Source organism: Citrus clementina, unplaced genomic scaffold, assembly GCF_000493195.1.
Source record: "Citrus clementina cultivar Clemenules unplaced genomic scaffold, Citrus_clementina_v1.0 scaffold_5, whole genome shotgun sequence".
NCBI lineage: Eukaryota > Viridiplantae > Streptophyta > Magnoliopsida > Sapindales > Rutaceae > Citrus > Citrus x clementina.
In genome coordinates this window covers 36,048,522-36,065,533 of record NW_006262201.1, presented here as the reverse complement: position 1 = coordinate 36,065,533, position 17,012 = coordinate 36,048,522, and the positions used below count along the sequence as shown (strand labels likewise).

General features: G+C 35.3%; 2 protein-coding genes across 14 annotated transcripts; one reads left to right on the top strand and one right to left on the bottom strand.

Moving 5' to 3' along the window:
* Positions 1-2,033: 2,033 nt before the first annotated feature.
* LOC18042721 (queuine tRNA-ribosyltransferase catalytic subunit 1) lies at positions 2,034-7,866 on the bottom strand. Of its 12 annotated transcripts, none has more exons than XM_024184633.1 (16): positions 7,654-7,865; positions 7,505-7,561; positions 7,029-7,122; positions 6,538-6,716; positions 6,260-6,310; positions 5,587-5,643; positions 4,880-5,000; positions 4,466-4,532; positions 4,295-4,336; positions 3,851-3,956; positions 3,623-3,733; positions 3,006-3,077; positions 2,812-2,913; positions 2,674-2,720; positions 2,460-2,487; positions 2,034-2,334 (listed from the first exon to the last, which is right to left on the bottom strand). In XM_024184633.1, the coding sequence occupies exons 2-16, from the start codon at positions 7,520-7,522 to the stop codon at positions 2,251-2,253; spliced, it is 1,179 nt and encodes a 392-aa protein (XP_024040401.1). In that variant the 5' UTR covers positions 7,523-7,561; positions 7,654-7,865; the 3' UTR covers positions 2,034-2,250. The 12 variants fall into 12 exon arrangements, 3 of the variants coding, with proteins under 3 accessions (XP_024040401.1, XP_024040402.1, XP_024040403.1); XM_024184634.1 differs by having other exon boundaries at positions 2,272-2,334; positions 2,812-2,933; XR_002905512.1 differs by having other exon boundaries at positions 2,275-2,334; positions 2,460-2,575; positions 2,812-2,933.
* Positions 7,867-8,802: 936 nt separating this feature from the next.
* LOC18042223 (protein FAM91A1) lies at positions 8,803-16,395 on the top strand. Of its 2 annotated transcripts, XM_006433855.2 has the most exons (11): positions 8,803-8,992; positions 9,239-9,418; positions 9,591-9,708; positions 9,898-9,994; positions 10,125-10,231; positions 10,718-10,840; positions 11,006-11,159; positions 11,600-11,660; positions 11,763-12,145; positions 13,376-15,032; positions 15,834-16,395. In XM_006433855.2, exons 2-11 carry the CDS (start codon positions 9,291-9,293, stop codon positions 16,078-16,080), a joined length of 3,075 nt encoding a protein of 1,024 aa, XP_006433918.1. In that variant the 5' UTR covers positions 8,803-8,992; positions 9,239-9,290; the 3' UTR covers positions 16,081-16,395. The 2 variants fall into 2 exon arrangements, with proteins under 2 accessions (XP_006433918.1, XP_024039938.1); XM_024184170.1 differs by lacking the exon at positions 10,718-10,840.
* The last annotated feature ends 617 nt before the right edge of the window (positions 16,396-17,012 follow it).

Below are 17,012 nucleotides of genomic sequence, written 5' to 3'. Positions count from 1 at the left end.
ACAACTGGGTGCCCTCCAAATCCCAAAAGGGAGATCACGCAAGAGAGCAGCAACCCATATCAATATATGGCAATATCATCACATGGCTTTTGTTAGGAGCTTGTTGTCCAATTTTTGTCAAAGGGTATCGACAAATTTTAGTTGCGTGTTCGAAATATTGACGGATAAAAAATACACTAAATTGCTTGTAACGTCTATTAAGTTTCCGTTTTGTGCAAGGAAAGTGATGGGTGTTTTGTTTACTTGCGCCTCGGGGACACTAATGCAAATGGGAAAAGAAAGATAAGGGTCAAAATAAAAAAGGATTCTGAGTTGAGTTGGTGGGGGAACTGTCCTTGTGACTTTGGGGCAAGAGAGCTTCGAGCAATGGCGAAGAGAAGACCAAACATCTATACTGTAAGGGTGCATTTGGTGCGCCTCATTGAACTGGATTAGATTCTAATGTATTATTACTAATATTAAACTATTATATTTTCATTTATCAAAAGAATTAAATAACCACAGGTAGCCACTACTGGCCACTGCCAACCACTATAGGAAATTATGAACTTTCGTTTAAGTTAAATTTGGTATCATTGGAAACCTCTTCTTGATCTTTAGTTAATTGTATTAATAACGTCAGTAATGGAGCTCTCCTTCACCATATATTTGCATTTAAAATTTCATCTATAAATCTACGACGGAAGGAAGTTCCAATGCCAGTGATATTAGTATCATTGTGTAGACGCCGAGAAAATCTAACGGCACTAAACTTGACGTCAAAAGATGCTGGAAAAATTTTGATGATGACAGACGGTGGTGGTTAGTGATGCATTGCTGGCGGCAATAATCGTTTACCGGTGATAAATAATTGTTATCAGTTAAAACTGTTAAAATACATTAAATAAATAATTTAATTTTTTTTTTAAAGAAAAAAAAATATATAGACGAGGTGAGAGCCGAGGGAAGCGTAAGTCTCATTTTGGCTCCAAAAGGTTTCCAATTTATCTACACCATTGTGCTCACTAAACATGGTGCACAAAAAATAATGCAATACAGACCGCATGCCAAACAAACCCTAAACGTGACACATTTATATCCATACGAATTCAAATGGAAGGACTCAAATTTCTTTCTAGTAAGAAGAAAAGTGATTCACCGCTAGGCTATTGAGGGTTCTCCCAAGAGAAAGCAACTTTACTTTAAGCTTTCATATTTCTTTTTCTATTTTGGAAGGCAATATCGAGGATAGGTTGGAAAGTAAAGGGAAATGGGGATCTCTTGACTTTATTGTGCTCTCCAAGCTTGTCAAATACAATAAGTATGGCACTTTCGAGTTTGGTGGGATTGTGTGAACATATTTGATGTTTCAAAAGATTGGTTACTGTTCAGTGAACGTGTGTATTGACAATGTGGAATATAAATGCACATTTCACATTGCCTAAATCTGATGACTTAGTCGACTTTTGCTGTCTAAGTGGAAAAAGTGCTCCAGATTCTGCAGAAATCACCCTCAGTTATGGCACTTTGTAGTTAGTTGGCTACAGGTACTAAATTTCCACAGCCGATCCAGAAAAGTTAGGCAGATGCAACAAAAAGCTGTTTATCCTTACCGTAACGTGTTACAGCCTATAACAAAAGCTACAATGATCAATAGAGCAAAGCAGGCATTTTTTTTTTCCCTTTTTTCACCTGTCATCAACTTGTTTTGCTTTTACAGATTCTTCGCTTTCACTGTTAGTTCCACGAATCATGCATGATAAATGGCTTCCTAAAAGGCAATAGCTTTGCCGAAGTATAGTTGTGAGTACCATCATAAAAGCAACATTACTAAAGAAATAATTTAAGATTCAGACATGGAGGCTAAATAGGATGGGCAATAAAATCACTGTTATTGACTTATGACAATGAAGTATTATTGCTGAAGAACATAAAAGGTGTGAACAAATGAAATTATCAGTAGAAGAATTTCATTAATGATTAAGTAGAAGTAACACCAAAATTTTTTTCAGTAAATTGCACAAAAATAAATTGTTTTGTTTGGGGGGGGGGGGGGGGGGTTGGGAAACTATTGTACGACAACTGAGATAAGGGAAACAAAAAGAGATTTTCCGATGGGATATATAATTTCTAAGGAGGGAGCATAGGAGATACAAAATTTATGCCGCCCTGTTGTTACCTGTAAATTAGAATTCTTCAGTTTAATCTTTGGAGTGGATATGTAAGTTCCAACCTCAATAATTTGTTAAGTGTGTATTTCTAACTCTAATCCTAGGATGAACAACAGGAAGAGATGTCAATTCCGGCAACATCCATGGCATTGCAGACCCATTCAGGGACATCACCCTTGGGAAACTACAAGACAATAAAGCCATCATAAGTTTCAACAGCTTAGTTAATATTCACCATGTGATAGCTCAATACTATTTCTCTTTAATGCTAGGTGAGATTCAAAAGCCAATTTAAATGCTAGAAATTACCATTTTCTGCAGAAAATCGCAAACAAACCTGCCAAAGAAAGCGAACAACATTAGAATTCCTGCTAGCACATAGATTTGAGCCGGGAATTATGTAACATCTCGATCAGCCATAAGTTCTTCATTCCAAAAAAAAAAAAAGAGAAGGGAGAGGCAAAACAGCTTAGGGGAGGGCAGTGGAGGGGTGTAATATGAACAAAGCTGATCACAAACATACTCTGGAAACCTTCCTTCAACTATTGATGAATGTAGATTTCTGCTAAGCTGCATTCGTAAGAGAAATAACTTTTAATCACAAACAAAACAAGAGCAAAGTTTAGGAGAATATTCTCATTATAGATCAGATAGTTTGTACCTGCAGCATATAATACAAATTATGATATGACAGAAGCTGAGATCCCATAGCGTCCTTCGTAACAAGACAATGAATATAGGCCCTTGTATAGTTCTTACAAACCTACAATGACAAACAGAATACTGCACAGATAGAATACAACAGAAATCATAGATTAATATCTAAGACAAAGGAACTTCCAGTTAGAAGCATACCATACAAGCACACTTGGGATCAATAGGGCGAGTATCATTAACCATTGCATTGTGTTTGAGTTTTAGCACTCCCTGCATTATGTATCTAATATTAAGTTGCAATCTATGGGATTCTTTCCAGTGATCAGACTTCACAATCATGCCTCCATTCCATAACCCCCCCTCCCCACGAAAAAAAAAAGGATCAAATATTCACATGTGCATGTAGTAAGGTTCTGTAAACCTCATATGCAGATTTCATCATTTTGTAGAAACATATCCTGTAACTTTGTCAAAATTCATTATAAAATACTTCATTTGTCATTATAATTGTGAGAAAGATAAACTAATTCTAAAAAAATCCCAAAGATACCACGCAGCTATATTAAATGCATAAATCCAATTTCTTGTTTAACATGTTGAACAGTCTCTACTTTAAACCAAGCAAATGCTACAGCTAAAACATTAACCTGGATGTTCCAAGTGAACTACATTGTGCATGACAATACCATAGGTTCTTTTCTTTCTTTCATTTTATTATTACGATCTTTTTTAGAAAAGGTTAGAATTTAGAAAAGTTTTGTTCAAACAATTGTGAACAAAAAGCTTTCAAATAATTTCAAAGCAGAATCTATCACCTCAGGTACAAGAGCAGTGCCAAAACGAGCAGTTCGAGTGGGGTAAACACAGTCGTACATATCGGCACCCAAAGCACTGCAAACTACAATATCCAGCGGATAACCAACACCCTGAAATATAGTGCATGCGCACATCATAATATGGAATATCAAAGAGAAGAAGCACACAATTCATTATATAAGGTGGTTTGAAGGATGCAGAGATAAAATGACATATGCCATTTGCACCATAACATATCGTGGTTTATCTTCAGGCAGTGCAGCAGTACACTGAGCAACAACACGCCAAAAAGAATCCTTATCTTCACCGCCAGCAAGACCACCAATAGCATATCTGTCACAGAAGTAAAGTCGGTCAATTCAAGTCCTTGATCTCTGAAAGCAAAAGCCATAAGAATCAATCTAATCTTAAATGAAATGAAAGAGATTTAAACTGGAAACTGCAACTAGTTTCACAGTTAACTCACATATTAAGGGAAAGAATGAACCATTAGGAAAATTGCAGGGAAAGAACAAAACAAAATGGTTGAAGAAAATTAAATGTCGCAAACTCTAATAATGGAAAAGATGGAAAATTATTCATGACCTTGAGAAAATTTCAACATTTTAAAATTTTATATGGCAAAAAATAAGAAACTTAAATTTAAGTATGTGAGTGTTAAGCATATATACCCAGGTAAATTTCGATCCACCAAGCCTCTAACACATATATCCCTGATTAAATGAAAAAGAATGGTGACAAACAACTAGTTTCAGTAAACAGAGGTGCCTATTAATATGAAAAAGAGGCATTCGTGTGCAGGAAATTAAAATTAGCAAAATGATATTTCAATTGAGATTCACCTTAGCACAGGATCTAAACCTCCTTGTACAATACCAAATAAGTTCTGCTCGTGTGGTCTTTTGTGAGCTGTCCAAGGAAAAAAAATAAACAGCAAAAAGTTCTAAGTAACTAGATCAAAAACATTAATGCTGAGATATGATTGCAGATAGTTCAGTTGACACATGCCATATGAATATTTTTAAATAAATGACATCAAGCATTGCATACTGCATCATTCCCATTTACTAGTCAATTCACACAACGTGATACACTAAACCTGAGCTACTAAGGCTAAGAATAACTCAAGTCAACAAGCTCAGACTAACGAGTGCACCAAGGACACTGCCGCATTAGTAAATTTATAACTTGTTTTTTTTTGCATTTTAAACTCATCAGAACGAAAAGCATGAGACATTGAGTATTAGATATATTGCCTGCTATACATCTGTCTACCCAACGAAGCGTGCGATACATAGCCTCCTCAATTCGTGGACCAGTTATGGTGGTTCTCACTACATCATCAAGAGCCATAATTATATCTGCTCCAATTCTGTTCTGCAGAATCATAAGCAGACCAGAAGATACATGTATTAAGTACAATAATTTATTCTTTTATCTGGCGACACCTATTGTTGCACCTGACTCTTCGTGCCCACTCAGTGCCATATAGCAAAAGATAGGTAGAAGAGGCTCTTTTAGCAAGAGGAAAGAAAAAAGGCACTTAATAAAAGAAAAAAGCACTCAATTCTGTTAAAATAAGGCATATAATGTGACCACTATACTTCAACTTGAAGGATATTTTGCCTATAGAGGTAGAAAAATCAATGAGATTTGAAAAGGCACATGGATACTGTTGAACCTGGTCATCCGTATGCATTATTTTACTTATTTATAGTTATTGTTATCGCCGTTGTTACTATCTTTTATTGGAGGATAATTGTAGAATGCACTGCCTCAAATGATAAGATTCTTGGGGAGACCATGCATCAGTTTTAACAAAAAAAGGGTACTAACGCAAAATGATAAGGCTTTCAAAAGATCATATATACCAACTACTGAAAATTACATGTCAAACAGGGAAACCCAGGACATTATAGCAAGGCAAGAGAATAATAAACTTGCACAAAATGAATGCACATACTTGAATTTGAATTGACTCCTCTGGTGTTAAGAGCATAGGCTTTCCATCAACTGGTGACTGAATTGCAATCAACAAGAAAATAGCAACATATTTCAATATTTTAACAAGGAAACAGAATAAGCTTAAGAGGAAGAGCACAAATATACAAAATAGGACAGTAGATGGGCATTCACGTGAGGCACACTGTACTACTAGTGGACAAATAATTATTGGCTAAAAAAAAGAGAAATTGGTGTGATAAAAGGAAAAAAAAAGTTTCCTAAATCTAGAAACAATTACTAAAAAGAATTTGAGATAGAACATGGTCTTAATTTGTTAATTAAAAGTGTAGTTTTACAACTGTCAACATCCAATTAAACTAACACCGCCTGGCGGCTGCAGGGACACAAAGAAAGAAACAAGAAGAGAGATCAACAGAAAATTTTTGGCAATTAAGCAATAATATCAGTCACTTCCCTTTTACTAGCAACACAGACAAAGACTTGTGCATGCACATCCACAATCACAAACACATATCGACACCTAAGCATATAAGTTAAGTCTATAGTTTTAATTTTCTCTGAGATAGCGATTGAGCAAATTCAACACTGAATCTCATGAGAAAAATATCACAGTCTGAACCAAATTTCATAAGCTTTGAATTCATTTCATTAACCAAAGAAATAATAATTACCTGAAATGTTACTCCCTTTTCAGTGATGTCAGCTAAATGCAAAAGAGAGACCTGAAAAATATAAGCAAAGTGCCACTGAGTGTCAAAAATTCCTGCTACATATAGATTCGTGATACAGGAGACTTTAAGCAAATCAAAATAAACATAGGAGATATGTATGCTAATAAAAATAAACCAAACACGTCCAACTTTATGCTAAAGAAGAAAATCTGGAACAAACCAAGAATACAACTGTTAAAAGAATAAAACTATAGCAATATATGGAATATTAAGATAACCATCTGAAAGCCACCAGAGTCAGTAAGCAGTGCTCTAGGCCAGTTAATAAATTTGTGTAGACCACCCAATTCGTCAATAAGTTCGGAAGTAGGACGGAGTGCCAAATGATATGTATTTCCAAGAATAATTTGACAGCCGATCTCCTCGAGCTGATCAGTTGTCAAACCTTTTATTGTCCCTGTGATCAGGAAGACCGACCTTGCCTTATAAAAATATGTGATTAGATACACATATGAAAGTAAATCATCTATATGCACTCGCACCCATATAAAAATGCATTATTTTATCCAGAAAACATCTAAATAAAAGCCAAATAATGTGATCACCAATTGAAAGGAGTATGATATGAACAATGTCTCGTGAAAAAGGTGTTTTTCGTTTTAATTCCGGACACGCCTTCTTTTCTTTGAGCTTGAACATGTAAAGTTAAAGAGAAACTTACTCAGCAATCTGCTGTCTTAAATATAAATTTAATAAATGAAACTCTAACCTTGTGTTCCCACGGGCATAAACAAAGGTGTCTGGCATACAAAGTGAGGAAGTGTCAATTGAGCTGCACGGGCGCGATTAAACCTCCCCAAAACCTAAAAAGTAACAAACATATATAAATCACTGAATCAGTAACAAATAGTTAAACACTGGAAACACTACAGAAAGCAGTGCTCCATACAACAGGATGTACAAATAAAAGAATTCATACAATGCTAAGTTGCTAACAAAGAAGCTCCAAGAATAAACTTCCACATCAAAATAGCTCCAAATGTTAACATTTTAAAACATATATGTTCAATTTTTCTCTCATTATTTACAATAGCCAAAACTTGGCACCATGCCATATTGCACACTGCTTCCATAATAGTACTCTCAGCTTGTGCATTACGTGAGTGTGCTTGCGTCTGAGTGAAGCAGATATAATAATCTTCACCAAAAGAAAACAAAAGCAGCAACAAAAATTAAATGCCTTACCTCAAAACGAAGAGCCATTATACCAAGTCTTTACTTTTTCTCTGTTGCTTTAGCAGCCTATCCGTGGCATTAAAAATGACACAAAAGGAGCAAAAGATCAAAAAAGAAAAAAAAATGATATAAAGGAAAAGACAGAGAGAAAATAGAACCTGGGAATACCAAGTCTGAGACTTAAGTCTTCTTCCTTGGTGGCCGCGTTTGATTGTAGATGATGCCAGCACGCGGGTTTTTTCCTTTGTTGTTTCCTTTCGCGCTTGGGCCTCTTTCGAAATGGGTCAAGCCCATACTTGTTTCTTCCATTATCGGATTTGAATAACCCACAACCGACTCAGCCGGAAATCGGTCGTTGGCATGAGATAACTAATGAGGAGAAAGCTTATGCTATCAAAGGTAATACCAATTATTATTAGGATGGTATGTATGGCTAAATTTAAAGTAATTATTATTTATATCTTCAGACGTAATAATATTTTTTGTGTAATTAGTTGCCAAAAATGATTTTTTGTTCCGTAAAAAAATTATGGTGTGTTTACTTGAGAGTTTAGGGAACAAAAATAAAACTCATGTTTACTTGGCAAAATGTAATTTGAGAATGAAAATAAATTGTGTGAGTCCTACACAATTTGAGAAAAAGAAATGAGAATCTCATTCTCATATGGGGTTGCTCATTCCCAGAACTGACTTTTATATCTCTATAATTTTTTTTTATATTTTCTGAATTACTCTTGTTCAAATAATAATTAATTTTATTATTTTAAATGTCATTATTATTAAATTTATTATTTTAGTTATTATTAATTATTTTTATTAATATTATCATTATTAACATTTATTATTATTATTATTATCATTAATTTTATTTTTTAATTAATATCATTTTTATAATAATATTTATACATGTATCTAGTTAATGAAAATTACATTATTTAATACTATGAGTATTTTAGTAAATTAATTCTCATTCTCATTTATTTTGTCAAGTAAACATATTAATGACATTCCAGCACATTCTTATTTTCATTTATCTTTATCAAGTAAATATTAAAATCTCATTATTATTTCAGCTTATTCCTATTTCTATCCCATTTTCATTCCACTCAATTTCAATTTCTATTTCATAAAGGAATCATTCCGTGTTAGATATTAAATACTGTAATTAAGAGGAAAAAAGTGTTGATACGTAAGTTAAAATTAAAAAAAGGGTTATATTGGCGGATCCGGGTCAGGTACTAAGGTCTCAGTTGTGTACGGGTCTAACAACTTGAATAACCCATTCAAAGAAAATAAAACTACTTCTTCCTGAATAACGAATAGACAGAATAAAAAATGGATTGGTCAGGCTTGTAGCAAGTATAGTAGTAATAATAATAATAGCAGTCATTGCTCGTAAGTCATTAGCGAATGCATGCAATTCAAACTCTTTTGTAGATCTCGTTCCCCATTTAAAAACCCTACCAGCGCCACCAGGATCTGGAGAAGCGTTTTCAGGTCCGATCAATTCTTTCCACTTTGAATTTTATGCATCGACATTAGCTGTTTCCAAAATGTCCTTTAAATTGCTCCTGGAATAAAAAAAAAAATCAAAATAACTGTACGGTTTGTGTAGCAACCAACAATGCTTCTCATTTGTTAATTTCATAAACCCCGTAGCTAGTTGACGCTTCTTTGTTGTTTGATCGCAATTTCGAAATTCTTGTTAAAACGCTCAGTCTCGGTTGTTTTTGAGTGTTTCAGAAGCAGCTATTTGTTGACTGGATCAAGTGATTAGGTAAAAAGCAAAAAAAAGATGCAGCACGTTCCGACTACAATCGAGGAACAGTTGCTCTTGAAAGCAATTAATGAAGAATGTCCATGGGAGAATCTCCCAAAGCGGCTTCAAGCTACACTTACTTCTAAGGAAGAATGGCACAGAAGGTTATTAGTTGCTTCTACTTAGTATCCTTGCTTTATTTTCCAACTATGTGAAATGGGTATTAAATTTGACTAGAGTGAATGAGGTCATTTATAGAGGTGAATTTTAAAATTCTTTCTTATGAACTTGTGGCAAATATGTATGTGACTTCTATTCTATGGGAATGACATGCAGGATCATTGAGCATTGCATTAAGAAGAGACTTCCTTGGAACAAATGTTTTGCACGCAGAGTATGCAAAGAAGGTGAATATTATGAAGACATGGTGCGTTACTTGCGGAAAAATCTGGCGGTGCGTTTTAATGTGAAAACACTTGGGAAACTCTCTAATTATATGTAACATACATGTTGCATTTTGCAAAAGAGTTTTCATTCTGCTACAGAGTTACTCGTTTGTTACCCCTTCTGCAGTTTATAAGTTTTATTGTCTTCTTTTTTGTGCTTGTGCACTTAACTTGTTGTTGACTTCCTTTTTCTACAGTTATTTCCTTATCACCTTGCAGAGTATGTTTGCCGTGTTATGAGGCTATCTCCTTTCAGATATTACTGTGATATGATATTCGAGGTTATGAAAAATGGTAATAGTTTGCCTTTTTAGAAGAAATTAAATTTAAGTATGCTATACTGTTAGCATTGAATTTATCATAATTTTCCACTATTATATACTTAATAATATTTAGAACTCCTCTTGTGTATTGTTGTTAACAGAGCAACCCTATGACAGCATACCAAACTTCAGTGCAGCAGATGCCTTGCGGCTTACTGGAATTGGGAGAAACGAATTTATTGATATTATGAACAAGTGCAGATCTAAGGTGCTGAATCAGTTGCCTGTATGGTCACATATTCATATAGTGTGCCTATCTGTATGCACACATGTTTTTGTGCACGTGTTTGGGTGTCTCATCCATGCAATGGATTGTTCAATGACTGATATTACAATTGGCCAGAGAAATTATTCTGACCACTCATAGTGGGGCCGTGAAGTTGAAAAGAATATTAAGACTTGAAAACCAAATCTGAACCTAAAACAATTGGATAGTCTTTCCTTGATTTCTGATAGATGTTATCAGAATCAGTTGATAAAGTCATGTCTAATGGACCTAATATAATTTTAGACAAGCTTGCTGAAACATTCTGTGTTGGTGATTTCCCTGAGGCATGATTCTGTTATCTGCTGGCTTCACAAATCTATGTAAAGGTTTATTAGATTTAATAGTGTCTCAGCTTAATTTGCAATTCATCTTTATAGATGAAATAAAAGCATTTCACTTATGATATACTCATCTTGAGCTATTCAGAAAATTATGTGGAAGCTTAACAAGTCAATTGCCAAAGAGCTGTTGCCTACTCAACCAGTGGACTTTGTAATTGAACCATGGTGGGGAGTTTGTCTTGTCAATTTTACCTTAGAAGAATTTAAGGTAAGAGATCAAAAGTCCTATTTTTTTACGACTCTAAACAGTGGTCACCTCTTTGGTTTTATATGCATGCATATTTCGGCGACACACAGACACACGTCCATATAATTGCTGTTGAAGCTTCAAGTGGCTTACATGAGCTTATGTTGTTTTCCCTTCCTGCTACAGAAACTCACAGAAGAAGAAACGGCAATGATAGATAAAGTATGTAAAGAGGAGGCTAATTCATTTATCTTGTTTGATCCTGACATTATAAAGGGTCTTTATCGACGGGGACTGATCTACTTTGATGTTCCTGTATATCCTGATGACCGATTTAAGGGTAGGCTGTTCATGTGCAGAATTTTTTTTGCCAAATAATATTCTCTAATAAATAGATGAAATATGTGGTTCGTTTCTGGGTGAATCTCATTTTGTCAGGGGGTAAATGAAATACTGGAGGAGCAGAAGATTTCACAAACCTTTGATTGAATTTATAATGACTTGAGTCTCTTGGATATACATTTTTCCTTGTTCCTTGTTTTGGGATTTTTGTCTGCCTTTCTGGTAATTGAATTTCTGAGTAACTGCTGTACCAGGAATATTAGAGTTGATTCCATTGTCCACTTAGCTGACTTTTCTTCATTGTATAATGCAATTAGATACAACTGCTTTCCTTGTTCTTACTTGTTTGTGTTCTGGATGATGATGTGACTGATCCAACCTTTCTCTGCTTTTCTCATTTATTTTGATTTTAAGTAACAAGTATTTGTGATGATTCAGTTTCCAGGCTTGAAGGGTTTGTTTCCAACAGGGAGCAGTCTTATGAAGATCCGATTGAGGAGTAAGGAAGTTATTTTGGTTAATGATTCATTTTCTGTCATTTGAATGTTGTTTACTTGCTGTACAGAACTAAGATTTTAACACTATTAAACACATTATTCAGGTTGCTTTACGCAGTTTTTGTTGTTTCAAGTGAGAATGCCACTGTTGCTGAACTGGCAGCAACATTACAGGCTGACCTTTCTCAACTGCAAGCAGCTGCATCTTTTGCTTGTCGATTGGGATGGGCAATAAAAATAATTGATCCCGCTTCCATTCTTCAAGATACAAGCGTACCTAATTCACCAAGAGTGACTCTCAGTGATGAAGATGAGGCATATCGTGCTAGTATAGGCTCAGGGGTCATGTCTGGTGATGGTGATTATAGTCAACAAGGAGACAGCACAGGGACAGAGAACTATGGACCATGTGCTGGCCTCGCCCGTGTTGCTTTTATTGTAGATGCCAATATAACATCCTATCTTATGATGGGTTCTGTTTCACCAGGTCTTGTTCCTCCTCTTTTTTGTCCCCCTTTTCTTGACCGTCAAATACAACCATTTTTATGTGGTTGGCATTCCAGCCATTTGAAAAAACTCCAATTCTCTTGGATTCATAATTCATGGACCAGAATCAGATTAATACTTTTGTTAAATATAGTTGTTTATAATGGAATGGGCAGATGCAGGGTTCTCTCCTTGTACCTTTACCCACTTGTACAGCCTTACCATGGCTATGACCCTCTTCTTGTACCAAAGGACCCCATCCCACAACTTTTGCGGAACGGGGTCCTCGGCACACTCCCCAAGAGAGGGAAAAAAAAAAGGAACAAAGCCATTTCACGAATGTAAGTTTTTTCAGGACTGGATTAAGTCCCAGGAGAGTTACTTCTCCATTTTTAGGGCATAAATTGTTATTTTATGGCAGTGATAGGATGACCTGGCCTTCTCTTCAAAAGAGTTGGATTAGTTATCACAATAGTGGTAACTGTAAGTGGATATAAGTTGAGCTGCATGTTTAGCACCTCCTCCTAAGTGGCCTTTTTAATCCTGTGGAAACTCTTATGATAGTTCTGCTGAATAGCCTTTTCAATTCACTTTTGTTACTATTCATGTGTATATTTGTATCTCCTATGGGGCAGGAGTATCTAAGCATCATTCCTAGGCAAAGCTGTTCCACTATTCCAATTTGGACTGAATAGTTAAAGGAAACTATAGATGGATTTTATCTTTATGTCTGGCTTAATCTTCATTTTCCTTTATTCTGTTTCAATAGGATAGTCATGTGAATAGCATGTGACATTTCAATTAGCATAACAGATTAAGACCAAAGGAGATTAATATAAGGAAGAACAAGGATTGGAGAATGCCTGGTATAAGTTGTATGTTAAGCTTCCTTTTTATGATCATCTTCCGAGAGAATTTAGCTATGAAGCATTTCTTGGTCTCTCGGAGTCGAATCTATTATTTCCTGATTGCTGTGTTTGAAGTTGGGTTGTTGGGTACTGTGTTTTATATTCCCTATTAAGAGTAGTATGAAGGAACAAATAGTCAAACTCATTTTTTGTCAAAATATTGTGCATGGGGAATTTAAAATAGTTAGAGTTGGATGTTAAAGATTTGGAATTGTATTTTATCCATGTCATCTTTCATGTATATAATTGCTTGAGTTATACAAGTCTACATTGTTTCTTTCTATTATCTAAAAGTAACTTGTGTATTTCATGTAATATTTCAGGCTTGAAATCTCATGCTGTAACACTGTACGAAGCAGGGAAGCTGGGTCATGCTAGCATTGCAGATCTGTGCAAGGATCTGAGTACATTAGAGGGAGCAAAATTTGAAGGGGAACTGCAGGAATTTGCAAATCATGCATTTAGTCTTCGTTGTGTCTTGGAATGCCTTCTTTCGGGCGGCATTTCCACTGATGTTAAAGCAGTGGAAATTTGTGATAAATTGGACATGTCAGCTTCAAGTACTGACGAGGCTGCTTCTCTGATTGCTGATACAACATTGACTGACAAATCAGAACCCTTTGTTAGCAATGAAGCCAGACACATTATTGATGATTCCATGAATTCGAGGCTTCAGAATGTGCATATTTTGGATCAACCCCTTTCTGGAAGTACTGATGATGTGCATATTTTGGATGAACCCCTTTCTGGAAGTACTGATGATGAGACATCATTTCTTAATTTATCAGAAGATAGTAGTTTGTTAAATGAGGTCTCTAAACCAGACCCAAATTTCCTGAATGATGAGAAACAGATACCTATTGAAGAATCTGATGTTAATAAAGGTACTTTGAGGAAGAAAAAGAAATATCAAGTGGATATTCTCCGCTGTGAAAGCTTGGCTGCTCTTGCCCCAGCAACTTTAGATCGGTTGTTTCTTCGTGACTATGATATTGTTGTCTCGATGATTCCTCTTCCTTGTTCATCAGTTCTTCCTGGTCCAAAAGGTCCTATCCATTTTGGTCCTCCCTCCTATTCATCTATGACACCATGGATGAAATTGGTACTATATTCAACTGTTTCTAGTGGACCTATAACAGTTGTTCTGATGAAAGGACAATGCCTACGCATGCTTCCGGCACCTTTGGCTGGTTGTGAAAAAGCCCTTATGTGGTCGTGGGATGGTTTGACAATTGGTGGTTTGGGAGGCAAGTTCGAAGGAAACTTAGTTAAGGGATGTTTTCTCTTACATTGTCTAAATTCACTTCTCAAATACTCAGCTGTGATAGTGCAGCCCCTAAGCAAGTATGATCTTGATGAGTCCGGAAGAGTTGTTACTTTGGATATACCCTTGCCCCTAAAGAACTCTGATGGCTCAATTGCTAGAGTAGGAAATGAATTGGGATTGTGTGAAGAAGAAAGCTCGAGACTGAATTGTCTGTTGACTGATTTGGCAAACAAGATAGAATTGTGGACAATTGGCTATATCCGCCTATTAAAACTTTTTAAAGAAAGCGAATCGGAATCCTTTTCACCTGATGATGAGAAGTATGACTGGGTCCCACTAAGTGTTGAATTTGGAATGCCACTTTTTAGTCCAAAATTATGCAACAATATTTGTAAAAGGGTTGTCTCATCACAATTACTTCAAGCTGATTCTCTCACTGAGCATCACGACGAAATGCAAGGCTTAAGAAAAAGGTTGCGGGATGTTTGTGCAGAGTACCATGCAACAGGTCCTGCAGCGAAACTTCTTTACCAGAAAGAGCAATCGAAGGACTCATCTCGGCAACTGATGAACTATGCTAGCGGAAGGTGGAATCCGTTGGTAGACCCTTCTTCTCCTATATCAGGAGCCACAAGCGAGTATCAGAGATTAAAGCTTGCTAATCGACAGCGTTGCCGGACTGAAGTTCTGAGCTTTGATGGTAGCATTCTGAGGTCTGTCTTTATCACATATGTGCATCCTTAGTTTTGTTTCCTTCAACCTCTTGTGTTTAACTGCTTTTTGCTCGTCAATGATTTATTTTTTAAACCATGTTTGGTGGGCAGGTTTCTTTATAAGCTTTTCCCATTTATTTATTCTTTTATATCCGTCAATGAAGTAGATACGGTTCCTGTCCACTTCTTGTATTTTACTTTCTTTTTAACACAATCCGTTTTGTAACAAAAAAGATGTAGTTAGTACTAGGTAGGATTTCCAAGGAAGTGTAGGTTGGTTATGCGGAACTGGATGTACTTTTTTCACATAGGTTTGCATGGAATACACATCTTAAGCTGACCCAGGTTTAATTACACTTCACCACCCTTTCAAAATAGTTCATTGTTGCCAAAACTAATTTTTATTAGTTAAAGTGGAGGAAGTTTGTGCTTGCAACTGTCATATGACAATTTTATTCATGGTTTGGGACTTTTGGATCAACTGTGATATTTATTTACATATATTTCTTTTGCAAAAGTGTCAAGAGATGAATAGTATTGTTGTTTCAGTCACTTCAACAAACGAGAATTACTGGCTTTATGACAGAAATGATTATGAAATTTAATTTTAGTGGTCCAAGTTAAAACAAAGTCCAATTTGAAACTTCATTCGGTCTAGGATGGTGAAAATCAATTATTATTATTATTATTTTTTTGAAATATTGGTTATAGTCTGACAATGTATTTGCTTCTATTATGATGTGATTCAAACCTGCAGTAAATGAAACCTGCAAAACCATAATTTTACTATCATGTTTGCAGATCATATGCTCTAACTCCTGTGTATGAAGCTGCAACAAGGCCTGTTGAAGAAACCTCTTCTATGAATGTGGTAAAGCCTGAACCCGATGAAGCTGAGAGCCGAGAAGTAGTTCTTCCGGGCGTTAATCTTATTTTTGATGGAACTGAATTGCACCCCTTTGATATTGGTGCTTGCCTGCAGGCTCGCCAGCCAATTTCCTTGATAGCGGAGGCTGCTGCAGCCTCTGCATCTGTTGCTAGCAAATAGGATTTTGACAATCTTGCTTGGATGTGTATAAAAGAATTTGTCCAATACTAACAATGATGGACTTGAAAAAAAAAAAAAAAAAAAAAAAAGGTGAGAGGTACATAGGGAACCGGAGGGCATGTGCCTGCACTTATGCAAGGAGTGAATAGAACAATCATTACATGAAATGTCAAAAGAAAGTGATAGGAATAGGAAGTTCAGTTTTTTTCATTTTTTTTCCCCGTCTGTTGATTCACTCAAAGTGAAAGGGATTGACATTATAATACCAGTTATTGTGGTTCGCCATTTTAATGATATGGTGATTATTTGTTATTATTATTATTATTAGGATTTTGCTATGTTACATTTCATGTAACATACACAACCCACAAGAACCACACAATTATGTGGGTCCCATAATTTGTGTGGTTCTTGTGGGTTGTGTATGTTACTCCCTTATTATTATTATTACTATTATTTAATTTATACTGATTGTGTATAAATTAAATTGCAGTGGAATTCATTTCAGTTTATGAAAGAAATTAAACAGAGATTCATTTTCGCTAATTATATTGTTAAATGGTTATGCCTAGGGTTTAGCCCTTTCCCATGACAGAAATATTTTCATAGATGGTTGATTGGTTATGCATTTTGAATCTCCTTTATCCTACTGAAATGGGAGTAAAATCCGAAATAAAATTGCAATAAACACACTGAAACTTAAGAGAAGTGACCCAAGTTATAGGAGGATAATTTTTAATAAAAAAATAATTTAAAAAATCTTAATTAAAATCTTATTAAATTTCATTGTAAATAATTTATAACCTCGAAATTATTTTACCAGTTATTATTTTTTAATAGTAAATAACTTCTTTTAAATTACATGTTATCATTTTTTAATGTTGAATAATTCTTTTGAGGGAATTGCGGTAAGCAACTGCCCACTGATTAAA